The 23478-nt window shown below is 32.5% G+C and overlaps 1 protein-coding gene across 7 annotated transcripts; it reads left to right on the forward strand.

Annotated features, from left to right (window-relative positions):
- Positions 1 to 1053: 1053 nt before the first annotated feature.
- On the forward strand, positions 1054 to 11286 carry LOC110629990 (pentatricopeptide repeat-containing protein At2g32630). 7 transcript variants are annotated; one of them, XM_043949652.1, is made up of 6 exons: positions 1054 to 1433; positions 5612 to 5691; positions 5794 to 7830; positions 7950 to 8103; positions 8198 to 8313; positions 10833 to 11286. In XM_043949652.1, the coding sequence occupies exon 3, from the start codon at positions 5925 to 5927 to the stop codon at positions 7755 to 7757; it is 1833 nt and encodes a 610-aa protein (XP_043805587.1). In that variant the 5' UTR covers positions 1054 to 1433; positions 5612 to 5691; positions 5794 to 5924; the 3' UTR covers positions 7758 to 7830; positions 7950 to 8103; positions 8198 to 8313; positions 10833 to 11286. The 7 variants fall into 7 exon arrangements, with proteins under 7 accessions (XP_043805587.1, XP_043805585.1, XP_043805586.1 ...); XM_043949651.1 differs by lacking the exon at positions 5612 to 5691 and adding an exon at positions 9345 to 9433 and having other exon boundaries at positions 1055 to 1433; XM_021777253.2 differs by lacking the exon at positions 5612 to 5691 and having other exon boundaries at positions 1055 to 1433; positions 10743 to 10895; positions 10980 to 11286.
- The last annotated feature ends 12192 nt before the right edge of the window (positions 11287 to 23478 follow it).

The following is a 23478-nucleotide window of genomic DNA, read 5'->3' on the forward strand; positions in this document are numbered from 1 at the left end:
ATTAATTATTATTAATATACTTTGATAATTATTATCATCTTTTATATTATATGCTTAATTATATACAAATTTTTTTTATAATTATACTTTAAATTTAAAATGTATATAATTTTTACAACTCAATTTATCACGTAGTACTATAATTTTAAAGAATACTTATTATAATAATTAATATTAATTATTTGTGATTATACATTAATTTTATGGAATTTTATTATAATAATTATATACAAAAGATTTTTATAATTTAATTTTAAAAAATATTAATTATAATAATTAATCTTAATTATTTGTAATTTTCAATACTATAATTTTCAAGTATTTATAATAGTTTAAATTTTATAACTTTATAGTTATTTTTATTTTTTTAATAATATATGAACTTGTTCATAAATTTATTTAACGAATTGGTTCACCAATTTATTTAAACAATATTACTCACGAGCCTTCTCAACGAGCCTGCTCGCGAGCCTTCTCAACGAGCCTGCTCGCGAGCCTTCTCAACGAGCCTGCTCGCGAGCCTTCTCAACGAGCCAGCTCGCGAGCCTTCTCAACGAGCCAGCTCGCGAGCCTTCTCAACGAGCCAGCTCGAGAGTCTAAAAACGAGCCAGCTTGCGAGTCTTAACGAGCCGAATACTATGGAGCTCAAGCTCAGCTCGTTTAAGTGACGAGTCTCAAAATTGAGCTCGAGTTTGGCTCGTTTAAAAAACGAGCCGAACTCGGTCGAGCTTTTATCGAGTCGAGTCTCGAGTAGCTCACGAATAGCTTGGCTCATTTACAGCCCTAATATTTGAGGATTGTGAGAAATAGAGTAGCAGAAAAATTTGAGAGAAATCCATGGAAAAAAATTAGGGCATGATAAGTGAATTTGGGGTTTTAAATATTTTCCTTTTTTTAAAAAATTACTTTTGTTGTCATTAGGGTCCCACATGCCATGTAAGCTACTGAGGCCATGTTAATTACCACGTTGTAAAAAATAAACAGTGTTATGGCATCCGTCCTTAGCTAACCGGGGAAAGAGAAAACGTCCTGTTTGCAAAAAGAGAAAATCTAGGCCCTCGTTACTAAAAGCGCAAAAACTAAATAACTAAACCCTCAACTCTCCATGCCTAACATCTCTTAAACTCTCAACGCAGCTGCCCGTTCCCTCCCCCGCCCGTTTCTACCTCTCCGCCTCACCCTCTGGTGTAGACGTCCGCCTCCCGCCGATTGTCCCTCTGCTCTTCATGCTGTCAACGCCATTGCTGCATCCGGTGCTCGTTGCTGCGTCCGCTAGGCCTGGTTGCTTCTTTTATCTCCTCCGCCGCTCCCTCTGGTCCTCGTCGTTGCATCCCCTGTTCCATTCCTTCTGCCGCCCGGTGCTGCTCGTCGCCTTTGGTCCTCGTCCTCAATCACACCGCTGCTGCTCCTCGCCGCTACGTCAATCACTGCAGGTTTGAATGTGTTTTGAGATTGTGGTTTCATATGTGTGCTTTCTAAGATTTGTGAGATTTATTGATGTGGGTTTTTGAAATTTGCGGAAATGCTAAGATTTATGCGAATATACTTGGGGTTGTATTTTTGAAATTTATTTTTAAATTTGTTGAAATAAAGACTATAATGAATGAATATAGGGTTGTTTTTATGAGATTATTGAAATAGGTTTATGAATTTTATTGAAATGTTAATGTGAGATTCCTAAAAATTTATGGAAATGCTAAGATTTATCTAAATGTGCTGAGCATTGTAATTGTGAGAGTATTGAAAATTTGTTAAAAGGAGACTATTGTGAATGAATTGAGAGTTGTTTTTGAGAGATTAGTGAAATGGTAATATGGGATTTTGTGTGAATTTTTTCTTTTTGATTATGAGTTAATGGGTTTGAGTAGTTTGGGGTAGTAAACAGATCATGGTAAACCTGTTTGAGATGGATATGGGTAGTGAAATCTAATTTCTAAACAGATGTGGGTAGTGAAATCTAATTTATAAACAGATTTGGATAGTGTATTTATAAACAAGTTCGGGTTCAGGTACTTAAAATTTTGCATGTACCCCAGTACCATCCCTACTCACTTTCTTTATTGTAAGGGAAGTAAGTTGTTTTCCTCATACTTCCTGTTCCTCAGAATACTTCCTGGAAAAAGAAATTCCTAGGAAATAAAATATTTTGAACAAAGAAGGCCTGGATATAAAGAATGCACCTTACTAAAAGCCTTTAAAAAAATTAAAGGAAACATTTTTAGTCCTTATAATATAGAAAAATTTATTAATTATTTTATCGATTTTGAAAAATATATTAAAATGACCCTGAAAGTTTTAAAAACCTACTAATTAGTCATTTTTTTAGTTTTAGCCATTGAGTATTTAACTATTTAGTCCATATAGTATGGAAAAACTTGTTGGTTAGTCTTTTAGTGTTGTAAATATATTTACTATTTAGTCCTCCGTATTGAGGTTATTTTAGACTTTTGTGCAACACTCAACGGTTGAAATTAATGGAGAGACTAATTAGTATATTTTTTAAAATCAAGAGACTATCTAATGGTTTTATTGAATAGTAATTTTTCCAAAATTAAAAGAATAAAATTAAATTGGAATCTTTTTCAAAAAATAATAATAATAAAAAGGAAAAATAACTATTTAGTTCCTCAGCTTAAGTGAAACTCATTAGTTGATGCCCACATTTTCAAACCACATTAAAATGTTCCTCACTTTTCATGTAATTAACTAAATAATCTCTCTGACCAATTTAAGCCTCATTTGCCGTTAGTCATAGGAGAGAGAAATCTTTTTTGGGCCATAAACACCCTTGGTCTTTTATTTTCTCTTATATTAAGTTCGTCCCTCCTATATCGTCCCTGTCTTCTTCATTGTAAGGGTTTCTGCTCTCTCTTCTTCATTGTAAGGGTTTTTGCTCTCCTTGATTAATCTCCATCTTCTTCAATTCTTAAAAGTGTCATATTCTTCTGGTAGTACAATGAGTGGGTGGGGGTGTAAGGAAGACTGTAAATTGCTGCTTGTAAAGGTAGAAAGAGTTGAAGGCTTGCTGGGTCAATTGAAAGCAATTGTTGTGATTCTTATTGTAGCCTTGGTGTTTATTAGGATGACGATGAAGTAGATTTAGTGGTATTAGAAATGTAAAATGTACTGGTTGAAATTGTAATGAAATTGTATTTGATGCTTTGCTTTGTTATATGTTCAAGGTTCATTGTACCAGTAATGGAAGGACTAAATGATATTCCTATTAATTACTTAGGGACTAAATAGTTTTAAGTATTATAAAAGAGGGACTATATAGTTAATATGGATAGAATTGAGGGACTACATAGTATATAGTTAATATTTATAAAATTGAGGGACAACAGTGTTGTCAATTTAATGACAAAAATTAAAGTAGAGACAACAAAATCCTTATTGTAAACAACCCATGCTTTTAACATGTTATGTAAAAGCAACTCCAATCAGATTGTGAAACGCAGCCACCCGAGTTTGGTTGTAGTGAGGTTAGTTTTTTTTTAAATTTGGGGGTTTAGTTGTATTCATAAAGAAGGACCAAGGGTAGTCCAGTTATTTCGCACCTCAATAATGTTTAAATTAGATGGAGGGACTGTTAGTTAATTACTTAACGTGGGGATGACTTAATGTGGTTTTGGAAATATGGGGACCAACTAATGAGTTTCACTAAAACTGAGGGACTAAATAGTTTTTTTTTCCAATAAAAAATAAACCTAAACCTCGAATATTGTTGTGTTCCGACTGCATTTTCATTAATTCTTTCTGAGTCTGAATACACAGTCGGCCCCACACCCCACTTCCCTCGGCCTTGCATATGCGCCCCTCTCTAGATCTGTTGCTTCTTAGTCTCACCGCTCATCATTAGTCACGCCTCTGCCCCTCAGTTGCATTGATCTAGTCTCAGCACCGCTCCTCCATCAAAGCCGCTGATCTGTTGTTCTTAGTCTCACCGCTCATCAGTAGTCATGCCTCTGCTCCTCAGTCGCATTGGTCTAGTCTCACCACCGCTCCATCAAAGCCGCTTCTCTCTCTCAACACTGCTCCACTGCACCTCTCTTGCTGCCTTGCTTCTCCTCCATTGCCACTTGCTTCTCCCACAGTATCGGTATGGGATTTCTTTGAATAGTTTAGGGATGGGTTTCTTTGAATAGTTTGGTGGATGGGTATGTTCTAGGTAATAGCAAATAAATATATATACATCAGAAATCTCAAATGTCCCCTCAGAAATTTGTGTTCATGGGTTTGATGTTCTAATCCAAAAGTGTGTGTTTTCTGTCCTGAATCCAAAATTGTCATCTTTTCATAAATTCCTAAGATATTTGCCATCTCTACAAATTAGAGTTTATTAGCCACCAATTTGCAAATAACCATTCTACTGACTTAAGCGTATATATATTTAAAAGAATTAGGGATATTTTGCTTCCAATTTTGAGCCTTGTTTAAGAATGTAATTGAAACTAAACTCCTAGCTCTTTCATTTTTATGAATTTAACTTGAAATCAAATTTTGTATTTGTGCATACGCGTCGTGGTTTATCTATTGTCTCTACTAGTGGGATTTGTTAAAATGCTGAGGTTTGTTGACATGCTGGTTCTTTGTTTTGTTTCTGATGTGCTAAGATAATATGGATTAAGGAGGCAGTCTGTGGGGAATGATAAATGGGTATGGGATGGATATCTAATAGGGTTTGCCAAAGCAGTCATTAAAAAAAGTCATTTTATTTATTCTTTTTTACAATGTAGAGGGTTGCCACATTTCACTAATCAATAATTGTCACGTGTACAAATGACATCGCTTATAAAAACAAATATTAGGCAAAGAAAATGTTGAAACCCGGTTGACTCATTACACGTGGCAAAAGGACATTGTAGTATTATTTTTATTTAATTATTTTAAAATTTACATTTTTCAATATTTTTTTTCAAAAAAATCTTGCCTTGAGTATCCAATCTGTATATCCTTTATACATCAAATTTCTGGTAAAAATTGAAAAATAAAAGGTTCAGGTAGTATGTGGGTGTCAGAAAACAGGTTTGAGACAAGTACGGGTAATGAAAGGTTAATTCTAATAGGATTTAGGTATTAGCTCCTACTTTGTTTTGTGGGGGACATTCCTAAGCATGATTGGGTTAAAAGTGAATGGTCAACTAGTTCAGAGCCTAAATATGGGTTAAGCCTGGTACTAATTTGTGGTGGCATTTTGGGAACAAACAGCTTGTTTTCGGTTGGTCAGCCACAGTACAGTGTGTCATTATGTCTCCTTGTTGAATCACAATGCTACCACTTGTTTTCAGCTTACCCACAGTTTACACAATAGTAGTATCTTTTTGTGTGTTTGTGGTGTATGCACCTTACAAATTGAAGTCTGCAAATAATAATTCCTGTAAAATATAAATGTTTCATTATATTATCATCAAGAGGTTTCAGTTTTTGTGATATGACAAGGTGCCGAACTAACAGTGCCATTCTTAGGTGAACACTTAAAACAGATTCCAGCGTTATGTTAGAGAATAAATATAGATGGATGTTGCATGGATTAGAATGGAGCCAGAAATTATTATAACTTTGGGCATTTTTTTTGTTTTCTTTAATGACGCTAAAAATCAGTATTATGCAGGTAATACAATTTGCATTACCAATTTCCTTCATTGTTAACTGTGTCTCCGACTGATTTTTCTAATATAGGGGTTAGTGGAGGTACATCCTGTTACTTCTATATCATTTTATGCATATATCAAGTTCATGATTTCATTATATGTACTTGCAAATTAATGACCTACTATGTACCTTGTTTGACAGGGAAATGGGGAACACACCTATACATGATGATGGCACTGGACAGTGGCATCTATGGTAGAATTCTAAAAACTATATAAATGCCATGACTTTTCTTTCTCAAATCTGGCAATGGTGACTTCTTTGTACCTCAAATGGCAAATCAGAAACTTTTGCAAGCATTCAAGGCATCCAATCCCACAATCCTCACTTCAATATCGAGCCAAGAAATTGCAGCAAGGATTGCTAAAATCCTAATAAAATCAGGTCCAGAACACCTTGAAACCGCACCTCCTCTGCTTTCAAATCTTGATTCTCACATAACCAACCTTGTTCTTTTGAACCCAAGTCTCCCACCCAGATGTTGCTTGACTTTCTTTAACTTCCTTAAAAGAAATCAATCCCTTGTTTGTCATAAACCTGATCTTCGAGCCCATGTAATCCTCATTTCTAGATTATTTCAGGCTAAAAAATTTGCGGCAATGAAGAATGTTTTGACTTGGATTGTTATGGATAATAATCTTCTATCCTCATTTGCAGACATGGTTTATTTGATTGATAATGGATTTCATGAGCCAAAATTTGTTGAAACTATGTGTGATATGTTGTTTAGAGTTTATGCAGATAATAACAAGTTTGAAGAGGGTTTGCAGGTATTTGATTATATGGGGAATAATGAATTAATGATTGACCATAGGTCATGTATAGTGTATTTGCTTGCTTTGCAGAGATGTAATAAAGTGTTGATGTGTTTGGATTTCTTTAGAAAAATGGTCAAGAATAAGGTAGATATTACTGTTTATTCTATGACAATTGTGGTTAACGTGTTGTGTAAGAAAGGCATGGTTGACAGGGCTAAGGATTTAATGATTGAAATGTCTGGTAAGGGGATTAAACCAAATGTTGTCACATATAATACACTTATAAACTCCTACATTAAAAAAATGGATGTTGAACGAGTTGATGAGATGTTGAGGTTAATGGAGATGGATAAAGTTGTATGCAATGCTGCTACTTATACACTTTTGATCGATCTGTATGGCAGTTTTGGTAAGATTGATGATGCTGAGAAAGTTTTTGTAGAAATGCATGAGAAAGGGATAGGAGTTGATATTCATCTGTATACCTCGATGATTAGTTGGCATTGTAAGTTGGGGAATATGAAAAGGGCATTTGTGTTGTTTGATGAGCTTACTGAGAAAGGCCTTCATGCAAATGCTCACACTTATGGTGCTTTGATTGACGGTGTTTGCAAATCCGGGAAAATGGATGCAGCTGAGATTTTGGTGAATGAAATGCAATGTCAAGGGCTTGATGTGAATCAGGTGATATTTAACACGCTTATAAATGGGTATTGCAAAAAAGGAATGATTGATGAGGCATTAGGGGTTCAGGATGTAATGGAAAAGAAAGGATTTGAGAATGATATATTCACTTACAACACCATTGCCAATGGGTTGTGTAAATTGGATAGGCTTGAGGATGCAAAGAGATGGCTATTTACAATGATTGATAAAGGTATTAACCCCAATGCTGTGAGTTTTACTACTTTGATTGACATATATTGCAAGGAAGGGAATTTGGTGGAAGCAGAAAGGTTGTTTCAGGGGATGAAGAAAAAGGGTGAGAAGCCTAATATTGTTTCATATAATGCTCTAATGGATGGGTATGGCAAGAAAGGGAAATTGAAGGAGGCTTATCAACTAAAAGATGAAATGGAAGCTATGGGAATAATTTCTGACATTTATACATACACATCACTTATGCATGGGGAATGCATTTTTGGGAAGATTGAAAAGGCCTTGAATTTGTTTAATGAAGTGCGTCAAAAGGGTTTAGTAATCAATGTGGTTGCTTACACAGTGATAATATCTGGCTTGTCAAGGGCAGGAAGATCAGATGAAGCTTTTAGATTGTATGATGAGATGAAAGAAGCAGGCCTCGTCCCTGATGATAGAGTATATACGTCCCTTGTGGCCAATCTATAAAAACTTACTTTAGGCGTTGGCTTTAAAACATTAACCAAAAAAGTACAGCAATCTATGACTTCACTGGTAAAAGGTAAGTGAAGGGTTCGATATAATTGATCCATATTTACCGTTAGAGAGATGTGGCTAGATTAGTGTAAACTTATTCATTTAATATTCTTTCCTTTTCTTTTTTGTTTCTGTTTGGACTAGTTTTGTGGGCCTTGTGATAATGAGCTTTGAGAAATTCAAATTGGCTTCTGATTTGCCACTTGTGCTTATTGGCTGACGAGAACTGCTGGGGAGGTTATTTTTCAGCAATCCAGGACAAGTCATTTGGGAAATTCTTGCCTAGGTTGAGTGAATGGTAAGTGTCAATCCCTATCATACAACACACATGGCTATGCAAGAATTTGTATGTGAGCACTTATTATTTTGTTTAAATAACTTTTGTTTTGCAGAAAATTATTGAAGTATTTGAAATTTTTAATCCCCATCCAAACGAGCACTCCTGATATTTCCAAAGATTGGCTTAATGCTAAGCTTTCTGATATTTCTCCACAAGTATCTCTCACCTGTAAGTCAGTTTCTGGCTTTTCAAATGATTTTTTTTAACCTTTTTTTTTTGTTCTAATGATTGGAAATCATTAGTTCACGAACAGTTGTGATTTTTTTTTCTTGATTTTCTATTGTTGTTTGGGAGCGGGCTTTGTGGTATGCTTGCCCCCCTTTTCTTTGTAATTTTTTTTAATGATTTTTTCCTTTTTATTTTTTTGTTTCTTTTCTTTCTTTGTAAATATATAATTATCATTTATATAATTAGAAATATTCTTAATAATAGAATAACGTATTTTCTATGTTATATATTTTTATATTATAAATTATAAACTTTGGAACTGTAGACAATAGTATCATTATACATAAGTTGAATCTTTCATTTAAATTTGATCAAATAATTAAATAGTAAAAAAAGATAGTAGATTTAATATTATTAATATAAATTGTCATAACTTGACAACTATAATTAGTCGAGTAAACTAACCAAACAGAAAAAAGGAAACGAAGAGGGAGAGTGAAAAGAATGGATAGCGGACGAAAACTAATTAACGAAAGGTTTTATCTACACTCTTTATGTTAAAAATGAATAAGACCTTAAATTTAAAAATATAAGGTATGAAAAACTCATTATAAATAATTGATTGAATAAGACTATATTAATTCACTTGATTTATTATTTATTTTTTCAATTTAGTAACAATTCAGGTACATTTGCAATTTACTCTATATATTTGAATCTTTAGGATGTAGAATCGAATCGAGAATAGTAAGATTCGAATCAAGAATCTTAAGATTCAAATATATTTAAGATTCGCCTTATAGATTTAAATCGATTTGTTGGAGAATAGATTCAATCTTCTTGCAATGTTTTGATTGGGGCATTTTCCAGTTGCTTTTTTCCATCCACCACTATTAGGCACTTACTTCCCTGATAGCCAAGTGTAAGTTTGTCCTTATCATTGTCATTCGCTATACTGGTTCACCATCAAATTGAAACAGCTCTTCCTTTCTTTGTTGCAGTGACCGTAGTATTATTTTTTCTGGACTTAGGTGAGTAATTGTATTTACAAGATTTGATGATATTCCTATGGTGATTTGTTATTACCCGCTGTGATTGATAATGTTGACCCAATGATTAGGTGATGGTGAGATAAATTTGAAAGACCCAATGTTTACATTTAATTCAAACGTTTTAAATGTAATTTTAGTCGATTTTCAAAAATCAAAATGTAACACTTCAGATGGAATGTAATATTTTATTATTTTTTAAATATAAACTAATTTTATATATGAAAATAATATTAATTTATACTTAATTATAGTTACATGATATATTTAATTCTAAAAACAATTGTAATCTAATAGTTAAATATATAGTCGATAGTTTTAATAATAGATAAATTTTATTTTGCATTAATAATTATGAAAATTTTATAATAAATATATTATTTTTAATTATTTTATATATGCTGCTGTTTTGAATTAAATAATGTGTTTGCTGAAAAATATTCATAATTATTACTGTAAAATAAAATTTATCACTGTTGAATATGTGAACTATATATTTAACAATTAGACTGTGTATCTTTAATTTTGATTTTGAAAATTGGTTAAAATTACATCCAAATATAGATGGTGGCTAATTTATCTAAAATTTAAATATTTGAATTAAAATGTAAAATAATTCAAACGCAAGACTTTTTCAGTTAATTGACCAATTAAGAAATAATAATAACAATATATGTGGCATGCTAGCTAAACTATTAAATTGCCTCATGGACTATAAGTTTAAAAATTTGTAGATAGGCTAAAATTACAAGGTTGAATCAATTAAACTAAAATTAAAAGATTTGAATTAAAATATAAATATATGTAAATGTTTAGTCTTTTTTGGGTCAATTGTCCTATTAATAAATATTATTAAATTTGCAATAAATATTATTTTCACAAAAAATGTTGTGTGAAATATTATTTTGCCAAAAAATTTCAAGAGCAAAAAGCTTCAAAATATATTTATAACAGGAGGGACAAGAAAAAAAGAGTCCAAATTAAAATGCTATAACTTTGGTTAGGCACCAACCTTAGAAATAGATTCTGGTGCCTAAAAACAATGGGTATTTTTGCTCATGGTCACTGGACTTAGGTTATTACTTCACAGTGGTCGTTGAACTTCATTGTGTTTCAAAAAAATGATCAGCGTTTAAATAGTTATCTGAAACAGTCACTTGTTTCCGACGAAGCGCACACGTGGTATGTTCTACATGGTTTAAAAAAATTTGAAAATCAAATTATTTTGCCACATCATCATCAGAGGCTTTAAATCTCCCTCTGCATGAGATTCGCAAATCTCAATCTCCTGTTTCTAACTCAGCTTTTTCCCGTTCTCCCACGTTCCCTCTCTTCATTTGTTCTTTTTTTTTTCTTCATCTATTCATTGCCGAATCAAAGGTGAAGGAGAAACATTTGTGTACTTGACTCATTTCACTCACACATCTCAGATGAAAGAAAATGGTCATCTATGATGTCTGAGAAGCAAAGGAAGTATGTGACCAATATGCAGCTGTAACTGTAATGCGGATTTGAAAACTTCATGGACCAATGGTAATCCAGTTAGACAATTACATGCATTTCATTCTCCAGCTTGATGAATCATTTATTGGGTTTATAATTTTTTTTATATTGCAGAATAGAAATTATTGTGGATTTTCCAATGGGTTGATGAGTCATTTCCAAATCATACTAAATAAATTATTTCTGGTTTGTTGAGGAGAATTGAAGCTCAAGACAGAGAAATTGCAGCTAAGAAGTTGTTGATAGAAGTAATGTGTTGTGGATTTTATATTATATTTGAGAAAATTGTAATAGAAAAGTAATTGACAGATTATATTGTAAATTATGAAAATTTAGGAAATATGTAATTAAATTTAGGTTGATGGGGTTAATTTTTATAACTTTTGCTTAATGTTGTAGGCTGCGATGTCTGAAACTAAGAAAGTAGTATGGAAACTTAAATATCATTGATTTAAAGTACAAAATACAATAGAAACTTTAAGCTGGATATAAAATTTGACAAAATGCTTCAACTTCGAAACATACTGATATTGAAACTTATTTTAATTTTGAAGTACAAAATACATTCCAACAAAAATTAATTTTTGTATGATAGTAATTACAGTTTTGTTCAATAAATAACAAAATACAAAATTAATCATCATGTCCCGTTGAGTAAAGATCTTCGATCATCTCTAAGAGTAAAGATCTTCGATCATCTCTAAGAGTAAAGATCTTCGATCATCTCTAAGGGGTCTACTGGTTTTGTTGCCGTGCCTTTGTGTTTTTGTTATATACAACAGGTGAGTAGTATATAAATATTTGATATGTATATTAGTCTATTTACTTATTGCCATAAAAACATTTTCATCACTAAATGTGTCTTGTAAAGTTCTAGACATTGATGGAGGCTTTTGATTGGATCCTGTTAACACATAAAAATATTGCATTCGATCACACAAGTCAATTGAGTACAATTCACGTAGCTCATTTACCACTCAAATGAAACCTACATCCATCATCCATTGGATTGTAGTTGGAGGATTTGAAGTTTCAGTACTTGGTTGATGTACATTTGTTGATGTCTGTGTAATTGGAGGAGGAGTTTGTGAAATGGTTGGATCTATTGGGAAAAACTTTGGCCTTTTCATCATTGTAGAAACTTGCCATGATAATGTTCAAATTAATTTAATGTAAATATAATCATGTATAATAAAATAGTAAGGATACCAATACTTACTGAACTAATAGATTCCCCTTTACGATATCTCTTGTTGTGCCTAATAATTCACTCTCTATTTCATTAACTTCACATACAGGTTGATTTTCATGTGAATTTTGAGCAATAGTATCATTTGCATCAATTTTAGGACCACACAGAAGTAATGGTGCTCTTCTCCTATATATTTTTTTTGAAACTGTACGAGGGGATTTTTCTTTTTCTATCTCTTCTAAAACAACACCTTTGCTTTTATATTTTATTGCTTCTTTTTTAAATTCTTTTCTCAAATGATCTACTTTCAAATGCTCAACATATACTTTTATGTCTTCTCCTTTCATAGCATATTCACACATAAACATAACATTCCTGGTCACTCCTTAATACTCTAAGACCATCCTTATAATCACTACTTCAGTGTTCCCTCCAACTTCAAAACTTGACAAATTTTATTAATTCTTACCAATCACATCATATCATTTTGACATTTTTTAATTGGCCAATAATCTCCATTAAAGTATGAGTACTCACCATTTAACTCCCCAAACATGTAAATTCATTGTAAATTTTACAGAACCACCAATTCTTGCTATTATCTTTTGCAACTAATAAGTTTTAATGCTCTCAAAAAACTTCTTTTTCCTATACAAATACCATTTAAAAAAATCATAAGAAAAATGGGTTATATTGAGAATGTGTGATTTGCATTCTAAACCTTTTAAATAAAAAGTGTGCGTACCTGGATATCGAACGAACCCGCTATACAAATGTTCCTCCTTAATCTTTGATTCGACAATAACCAGATGAAGAAAAAAAAAGTATATGAAGATACAAAACGTAATTTGTAAGGCACTTCTTCACCGGTGAATATGGAAGAATGGAAAAAAGCTGAGTTAGAAACGGGAGACTTGAGATTTGTGAATCTCATGCAAAGAGAAGTTTAAAGCCTCTGATAATGTGGTAAAGTAATTTGATTTTCAAATTTTTAAAGCTACGTAGGACATGTCACGTGTGCTTTTCGTCGAAAAATTGGCCGGAAACTCAGTTGAGTGATGGTTTCAGATTGCTATTTTAACGTTGATGATTTTTTTGAAACAAATTAAAATTTAGTAGTCGCTGTGAAGTAGTGACCTAAGTCCAGTGACTATGAGTGAAAATTACCCCTAAAAACCAAGTTGCAAGTTAGTATCAATCTTTAAGTGAGACAAAATGCAAAAAACTACATTTTTTGTTAGGCACTAACCTCATAAATAGACTTCTAGTACTTAAAAACCAAGTTTTAAGTTAGTATCTGTAATATCCGGCTAGAGTCTGGCATCGGAATTCTACAGTCCGGTGGAATCTCGGATGTCGAAACCCTCTAGAAGGGTAATAGATATGTTTTTCTAAAGTGATTTTAATATGTTTTAATGTTTTAAGTGTAAAGGAAATGAGTTTGTGAAAGAAAAGCACCAAGGAAGAAAAGCCAGGTTCGGTCGCCGAAAGTGAGGTTCGGCCGCCGAAAGTGAGGTTCGGCCGTCGAACATACATGGCTTTTGGCTTCACGTTTGGCCGCCGAAAGTGGTTTGGCTGCCGAAGGCGGTCTGGCCAGCCACCTATAAAAGGCCATAGGTCGGTGAATGGATAAGATTTTCTTTCCATTTCCACGGACAGAGGTGAGACCATGATCTTCCTTGGGTGATCTTCATGTTTTCTCCAAATCTTTAAAAGTTTTGATGAGTTTTCATGTTGTTTTGAAGCTTTTGAGCTAAAAACCAAAGTTTTGAAGCTTGGAGACTTTGTGAGCGAGTTTCTCCATATCTCCACGTTAGGATCGTTTATCCTCTCGTTTTCAAGAGGTAAGTGAAGATCCTTAACTTCTTTTCATATTTTCTGACGGTTTTATGGAGTTTTATGGGTAGAGATGCATGAGTAGGTTAAGTAGGGTTTTTGGTTGATTGTTGGTGAAGCATGTTTATGTGTTGAGTTGTGTTGTTTGGTGGGGTTTTAAGGTAGTTTTGGACCCCTTTGTGCATGTATTTGAGTATATGCTTGTTGTTGAGTTGTTGGTTGCAAGGTGAGTGAAGTTAGGAGAAGTTTTGCATGAAGCAGAGCAGGGTTCTGCCTTACTGGAGAACCCAGTTTCGACCGCCGAAGGAAGGTTTGGCCGCCGAACATGCTAAGGAGGTGGTTTCGGCTGCCTAAGCTCGCCCCCGAAAGTTTGGACTTTCGGCTCTGGAGGGGGGTTCAGCTGTCGAACATGCATGAGTGTCGTCTCTGGAAGGACTTTCGGCAGCCGAAGGTGCCGCCGAAAGTGTCTGAGTTTCGGCTCTGGAGGGACTTTCGGCCGCCGAACCTGCCGCCGAAAGTGCCTTGTCCAGCCTTCTTTTGCATGTTTTCCTTGATTGTTTTAGGATGTTTTAGGAAGTTTTTGGGGAGGTTTTTAGAGATGTTCTTGAGCTCGTTTGGTCCCTCATTTGAGTTCATCTGTGTAGGAACGGACCAAAGGAACCAAAGAGATCAGCAGTGAGCACTGCTTCAGAGTCAGTACAGAGTCAGCCAGAGGTGAGTGGAATTAAACTTAATCTTTTTAATTGCGAATTCAAGCTTTTAGCATGTTTCATGCACCATGAATATGCACTAGGTTGAGTGCATTAGAATTCACGAATATGTTGCATTGCATTCTAGATTGTTGATGTGGATGGATAGTGGATGATCCATTGTCTCTGAGAAAGACCAGGTGCCCATTCTACGCCCTGGCACGAGCTATGAGAAAGACCAGGTGCCCATTCTACGCCCTGGCATGAGGTATGAGGAAGACCAGGTGCCCATTCTACGCCCTGGCACGAGGATAGGATGTCGGGACTATTGGTGACACATTCATCCTTGCTGTGAATTGTCTGTGATATGATGCATTTCATTTGAGCATGTTATGAACATGTTTTACTGTTCTACTCACTGGGCTAGTATAGCTCACCCCTCTCCCTTAACCCTAGTCTTGCAGGTTCAGAGTTCAGGAGAAGTTCAGCAGGGTACAGAAAGAGTAAAGAGTTTTGTAATAGCATAGTGTGGACATGTAATATTGTAAAAGAAATGTTTTGGTGCTGTACAGAGTATAGTATTGTGCTTGACCCATATTTGTTGTAAATCCCTTTTTGTATATATGGTCTGTTTTATGTAAATAATTTCTTGATGAATATGAAACCCAGGCTTAACAGATTAAGAGTTTAACCCGTCTCAAGGAATGATGAGAGCTCTAGTAAGGGGTTCTGTAGTACAGAGATAGTGCATGCACAGGTTGAGCCTTGAGACAGAGCAAAGTTGTATTTTTTTTATAGAAAATGTATGATCATATATGGGATTTTACAGGTACACAGAGAGTATAGCAGGCTTGCTACGGGTCCCGGCGACCTTAAGTCGATCTGAATCCTAGCGCCGGTAGCGGTCTGGTTTCCAGGTCGTTACAGTATCAATCTCCAAGTGAAGAAAGAGTGCAAAAAAATATATAATTTTGATTAGCACTAGCCTTGAATATAGACTTTTAGTGTCCAAAAACTAAGTTGCAAGTTAATACCAATCTCCAAATGAAGAAAAAGTACCATATCATCATTTTAAGCTCACAATTTCTAAGAGGTACAAAAATACTTAAAACAAAAATCTTTATATATAAAAAAAAGGAATGAAGGAGAAGAGGGATAGAGTTACTTTAAGGCACAATATATAAGATTTTGTGCTTGAAGTAGATGGCATCTTAAAACCTCTTAAAGAGCCTAAAATTAAATAAATTAAAGCCAAGTGCTTACCAAAAAAAAAAAAGACCTCATAGAAAAGCTCAAAAATTAAATGGAAATCTAAGAGTCTAAAAGAGTCTAAGGAAAGGGCTTAACAATCAAATGAACGACTCAAGATCTAAAAAAATATAAGGGAAGTACTCCAAGTAGAAGACCTTAAAGTAGAAGGCCTCAAATGGAAAGCAAATAAATATCTTAAAGTGGAAGATTTCAAAAGTGAAGAACTCAAAGCGAAAGGCTTTAAAATGGAACATCTTAAAAGAGAAGAATTTAAAGTGGAAGGCCTTAAAACGAAAGACTTCAAACAGAAAGTCTCAAAATTGATTGCTTTAAAATGGAAGACCTCAAAACAGACCTTCAAAGGGAAGGATTCTGTAATACCCGGCTAGACCCCGGCATCAGAATTTTTATTTTCCGGTGGAATCTCGGATGTCGGAAACCTCTAGAAGGGTAAAATATGTTTTTTCTAAAATGTTTTCATGTGTTTTAAGGTTTTAAGTAAGAAAGAAATTAAGTTTTTGAAAGAAAAGCACCAAGAAAGGAAAGCCAGGTTCGGCTGCCGAACCTCATGTTCGGCCGCCGAACATGGTGCAGTTTAGGGAGCACCTTTGGCCCCCGAAGGTGGTCTGGCCAGCCACCTATAAAAGGCCCCATGTCCGAAAATGGGCGAGTTTTCTTCTCTATTTTCGGGCAAAGGTGAGTCCAAACCCTTCCATGGTTAGTTTTGATGTTTTCCTTCAAATCTTTCAAACTTTTAACAAGATTTCATCTTGTTTTGAAGTTTTAAATCGAAGTTGTGAAGCTTGGAGACTTTCGGAACCCGTTTTCCCCAAATCTCCAAGTTGGGTCACGCCTCCTCTCGATTTTCAAGAGGTAAGAGTGGATCCTACCATTCTTTTATGTTTTTAGTAAGTTTTGAGGGGTTTTAGAGAGTTTTATGCATGATTAGGTTAGTTGTAAAATGTTAGGGTTTATGTGAGTTTAAGAATGAAATGCATGTTAAATGTGTTGCTATGTGATGTTTGTTGGGGTATAGGATAGCTTGAGACCCCTATATGCTTGTGTACATGTTTATGCATGTTTGGGAGTGTTGTACATGAGTTTGGAAGGTTTGGGAGGCAAAATGTGCATGTTGGTGGCTTGGGTTCTGCCTGCTGGAGGACTCAGGTTCGGCTGCCGAAACCATGTTCGGCCACCGAACCTGTCTGGGGAGGCAGTTCTGGCTGCCGAACCCTGCCCCCGAAAGTTTAGACTTTTGGCTCTAGAGAGGGGTTTCGGCCGCCGAACCTGCTGCCGAAAGTGGCTGAGTTTCGGCTCTGGAGGGACTTTCGGCCGCCGAACCTGCAGCCGAAAGTGCCCTGTCCAGCCTTCTTTTGCATGTTTTCTATGATTGTTTTAAGGTGTTTTAAGGGGTTTTTGGGGAGATGTTTAGAGTCATGTTAATGTATGTTTGGTCCCTCATTTGAGTCCACCTGTGTAGGTTCTGACCCGAGGAACCGAGGCCCCCAACAGTGAGATAGCTGCTTCAGAGTCTTTCCAGAGTCAGCCTGAGGTGAGTAGAATGGATCTTTATATTTCAAAATAAATAAATTTTGAGCATGTTCATGCGTCACGAATGCCATGATATATACTAGGTTGTTTGCATTAGAATTCACGAATATGTTGCATTGCATACTATGATGTTGATGTGGATGGATGTTGGATGATCCATTAGTCCTCGATATGATATGATATGATACGGTATGGTATGGAAGTCCAGGTCGAGGCCCATTCTACGCCCCTGGTACAGAGTAAGAGAAAGTCCAGGTCGAAGCCCATTCTACGCCCCTGGCACATTGGAATGTTATGTTATGGTATGTGATGTTAAGAGAAAGTCCAGGTCGAGGCCCATTCTACGCCCCTAGCACCATTGAAATGTGTAGAGGACTATTGGTGACAAGTTCATCCTTGATGTGATTTGTTTGTGATGTGATGTATTTCATGAAAGCATAAATTTTAATATACTGTTTTACTATTCTGCTCACTGGACTCTAGTAGCTCACCCCTTTCCCTTAACCCCCAGGTTTGCATGTTCGAGATAGAATAGAAAGTCAGCAAGAGTAAAGGTGTTGTGTATGTAATAGTTAGTTGTGGATATGAAAGATAATGTAATGTAATGAAATGTAATGTAAGATATTGTATAGATTTGTATTGAGGATTAGCATTGTGCTTGACCCTAGAGTTTATGGTTAATCCCTTTTGATACATGATCTTTATATAATGTTTTACTAATGTGATGTAAACCAAGCTTGATGTATGTAATGTTGACCCAACTAGAGTATTTGATGAGAGCTATAGTGTAGGGTTTTTATGTATTCAGTTTCAGTGCATGCACAGGTCGAGCTTGATAGATGAAAAAGTTTAAAGTTTTTATGAAAATGTATGATCATGTATGGGATTTATCAGGTATGACAGGTTGTATGTTAGGCTTGCTACGGGTCCCGGCGACCTTAAGTCGATCTGGATCCTAGTACCGGTAGCGGTCCGATTTTGGATCGTTACAGATTCAAAGTGGAAGGCCTCAAAACAGAAGACTTCAAGCACTAAGCCTCAAAACTGAATTTCTTAAAATGGAAGACCTCAAAAGGGAAGGACTCAAAGTAGAAGGTCTCAAAATAGAATATTTTAAAAAGTAATCACTCAAAACGAAAGGTTTTAAAAAGAAAGATTTCAAAGCTAAAGGCCTCAAAATGAAAGGATTCGAAACAAAAGACCTCGAAAGGGAAGGCATTCTGAGGGAGTGGTTCTCAAAGGAAAAAAAAAAACCTCAAAAAGAATAGTTCAAAAGAAAGAGCTTAAATTAAAAAAAAAAAAAAAAGAAAACAAAAGGGACCTAAGCTTGGAAGGGCTTAAAAAAAAAAAAAAAAAAAAAAAAAAAAAAAAAAAAACTCAAGTCAAAGTAAAAATAGCATAACAAATTGGGCATAAAACTCCGAAAAGCTAAAGTTCTAAAATTTTAACTAGAATCTTAAAATCTCAAAATTTTAATTTAACTTCTTTAAAACTTAAAATCATAATTGTTTTATTAATTAAATTAATTTTACACTACGTTAGCAAAATAATTTAGTAAAAATTTTTCTGTTTTATATAAATACAAAATATACTATTTTAGTTCAATCTATATATAGACATTTAACTTGATCGAACTAATGAGTGGAGATAATTTGATAACAAATAAAATTATTTAAAATAAAGAATGGAGTCACCAGAATAATGTTTCAAAGAATATCCAATACTCCTGCTGAAAGGTGTAAGTAAAAGAAAAATGGAACATGCTTACTTTTAGTCCTAGAATCCAACAACTCTTTGTGAAAGGATACTTCCATTATTAAATTTTTAGATCTAAATTTGAGAATTGAATGGTTCTCAACTATATTATCTTATTCTGTAATTTTCTCTTATTCTGTAGGTCTTTTTGAAGTTCTCGAACTGTGAGCTTTTTTTTATCAACTTACAAAACCCTTCATAATTTTTCAATGTAGTTTATTATTTTTATATAAATATATAACATCAACTCTTCAAATATATTTTGTCATTCAATTCAATTATCATTAATCTCATATTGCTAATACATTATTACTCGTAGATTATTCCCTTTGACTATACTTGTAGATAAATAAAAGAAAGTGATAAAAAGTAAAATTAATTAAATAATTTTAGAAATAATTAGAAAATTATAATGTTTTCTTTAATATTATTATTTATTTTAAAAATAATTTAAAAGACAATTAAAATATTCTTACTATAAACTAATACTCACATTATATTAAATATTTTTAATATTATAAACTATATTATTTATCTTTAAAAAATTATAACCCAAAGGCAAAATTAATATACATATAGTAAAAATATTTTAAATAATTATGAGAAAAAATTATTTTTTAGTTCATGAGGTATAGCTAATTAATATGCATATAGTAAAAAGTATTTTAAATAATTATAAGGAAAAATTATTTTTTAATTCTTGAAGTATAGCGTAATTAATAGATTCGTTCATCTATTTTTAGAATCCAATACTTTTGTTTTTGAGGTTTAATTTCGTCAAAATTAGAGGTCTCTCTATCAAATAGAATGCCGTTAGTGACAGGAAAAATAATCGAACTACTCTTTCTAAAATTCAACATTTTAGTTCCTGAAATTTCATTTCTACAAATTTATAGGTCCCTCAAGAAATTGAAGAAAAAAAAATATGTTTTTGTCCCTAAGATATTATATAATTAATAGATTTGTCTCTCTATTTTTTAAATTCAACACTTTAGTTCCTGAAGTTTAATTTCGTCAAAATTTAAGGAATAAAATCTTAAACTCAATCTCCATAAACAAATAAAAATTTCAATAAATTTAAGATTTAAATTTAGCAAATATAATAAAAATTAAAATATATAAAATTTAAATTATTAAAAATAAAAAGTTAAAACTCAATATAAATTGTTTTTGTGATAATGTTCGGCGTCGACTGCTCGCCATTTGAAAAATTTATTAAAATGTCTTTGATATTTTAAAAAGTCTATTAATTAGTCTTTTCATTAATTTTAATCGTTAAGTATGATAAAAAAATCTAAAATACTCTTGATATGGAGGAATTAATTAATAAACTTTTTAATAATTTAAGGAACCAACTAATAATTTTTTCTAAATTATAGGGATTAAATAATAAAATATTTAGTGATAAAATTAATAGAGAAATTAACTAGTAGACTTTTTAAAATATGAGAGACATTTTAATATATTTTTTAAAATTGAAAGATTAATTAACGAGTTTTTTATACTATAATAATTTTTTTCATTTTATTATTGATAAAGGTACTTTTAGGATTATATTTATTCTCTTTCCTTTGATCCGGTGGAAATCATTATTTTAACAGAATGTTTTTTTATGGCATTAATGATGGAATTAAACTTTAAGGATGAAATTGTTGAATTCTAAAAGTAGAAAGATAAATTCGTTAATTATGTTATATTTTAAAATCTAAAAAATAATTTTTTCTAATTATAAAAGAATAATAAAACAAGAGAGATTTATTATTTGATTCTTGGGTATTACTATCATTAATAAATTAATTTTTACATGTTTTAAAAATTTATTAAAATATTTTTATTTTTTTATCAATAAAATAGTATTTTTATAATTTTTTAATTAAAAATAAATAAATAATAAAAGAAAAAACTTTTAAAATTTAATTTTACCTTCAATAACACTCTTTTTTTTGAATTTATTTTTTTTAATTTAGTTTTATACTATTATTAACGGTAGAAATGAATAGAATTGAATAAAAAAACTATTTTATTAATAAGAAAAAAATAAAAATATTTAATAAATTTTTAAAAATATAAAATTAATATTTTAATAATAATATTTAGAAATTAAATAATAAATTTTACTAAAATTAAATAAGAAAAAAATTCAAATCACCCACTAAATTTTTTATGAACGTCTAACTAAGCCATTCAACTTTTTTTTTTTTTGCTAAACACACTTCTAAATTTTATCTTTAATATCCACAAGTCATGCTTTAATATAATATTATTTTTATAATTTACACTATAAAAAATTTAGTATTTTAATTAATATAAAAATTAAAAATTATATGAAAATAATAAATAATTTTTAAAATTATAAAATGAAATTTTATTATTAAATTTAATATTTTATTATTAAAAAAATAATATTTTATATGGTATTTTTTTTTTTTTGAATTAGTAGGTTAAGATTTATTTGATCTTAAAAGTAATATATATCAATTTATTTGAAAAAGATTGAATTGGCCTTGTTTAAAAGTTGAAGGGCTGATTTGACTTTTTCTCTAAGCAGAGCCTTAAATCCTTTTATCAAAAAAACCCTTCAAATCTCCAGCCCTAACATTGCCCTCCCCTTCCACAAAAGAGTAAAAACAAAAAAAATTTCTCCATCAACTCTCAACACTGCTGCTCGTCCCCTCCCGTCCCCCCCTTGGTCTCTCCGCCTCTCCTCTGGTACAGCCGCGCGCCTCCGCCTCCCGCCTCTTGCCTATCGTCCTTAAAAGCACTACCAAGATAGAGGTGCCAAAAACCAAAATAGCACACGGGACTAGAATCACAAGGTAGAGGCTACAGAATAACCAGGCGCAGCTGCCGGATGTTGCCAGAAAATACACATGCGCTGGCGTGTGGGCTGTAGGCAGAACTCAGCATACGGGGCCACATGTTTCACGTTCGGTCACCAGATCTCCACAGGAGGCCAATCAGCTGCTGGGCTTTCCACCTGAGGGGGCAGTGACGGGAACGGAAAACCTTAAAAGTTTGATCAATAAATAATGCCGAAGAACAGTACCCGTGAACATCCAACAATGCCGATGAACAATATTCAACAGTATCAATGAATAGTACCCGAGGGCAATACCTAAGCCCCAAAGGATTGAAGGCTCTAATTCCATATGAACTTTGAATTTTCCATATAAATTTCTGTGAGAATGAACAATAGTTATATACAAAATATCCTATAATCAAGTATTCTAACTAGAAAAGTATCTCTATAATTATGCTAATAATATTTATATAGATGACTTACTATAACAATCTAAATACAATTTCATTCTTCAATGACAAATATAAATTTTGTTAAATTTAAAAATATACCCAAAAATTATCATGAATTCTAAATTTATATATAACAAGCTAACAAAAGTTTTACAATATTGTTATTGAAACTTGAAATGGTAACCAGAAATTGAGTTATGATAAAGGAGTAAATTTGTGTGTCTGTGTGTATGTAAAGATTGTATTTTCTAAAATCATGTTGTTAAGGTATTTAGTAATGAAAAAAAAAAAAATTTCTACAGTTCTATTGATATTTAATTAAATATTATTTGAATTATGAAAACATTTAAATGATATTTTTGATGTAATTGAATAAGTGTAATAATAAAATATTTCAATAATTTCAAATAATAAAAAATTAATGAATCAATAGTATTGGAATTAACTCTAACCATAAGGTTTTAAATTTGAATCGTAGTTACGACCAAATGAATAAAGGAAAATTTAAAATAAAAAATTGAAAGAGTAAATTAACATTCAATTGAAAATAATTTAGTAGTAATATTGACGTGGCAACTTCATACATTAGACCATATTGGAAATTGGTTAATTTACTACTATGGTTCAATAATTTAACATAAGAAAATGTAGAAGTTGAAATGGCTTAGTAGTTAATAGCTTTTTTGAACCTGAGATTTCTCAGATTTACTCGGATGTATTTACCATTAAGTTAAACTTGTGAGTGCAGGTATATTATAATGTTTAACTATTTCTATTTAATAATAAGAGTGAAACACCGAAAAAGACTGAACTCTTAAAATTTATTGAATCTACCTAAACTATGGAAATTATCAATAAACTCTGAAACTCTTGAGGATTTTGCAATTATACCCTAAGCAAAAAAAAAAGAGCAATTAAACTCTAAACTCTAAACTCTTGAGGATTTTGCAATTTCACTCTACTGTCAATTTCTTGTTATCTTTTTGGAAATCACTATACGTTTTAGTTCTATAGAAAAAAGACAATTAAAAAAAATTGTTTATTATTATTTTTTTTTTGGAGTTTTTATGACTGATATATGTTATAA

Source organism: Manihot esculenta, chromosome 13 (assembly GCF_001659605.2).
Source record: "Manihot esculenta cultivar AM560-2 chromosome 13, M.esculenta_v8, whole genome shotgun sequence".
NCBI lineage: Eukaryota > Viridiplantae > Streptophyta > Magnoliopsida > Malpighiales > Euphorbiaceae > Manihot > Manihot esculenta.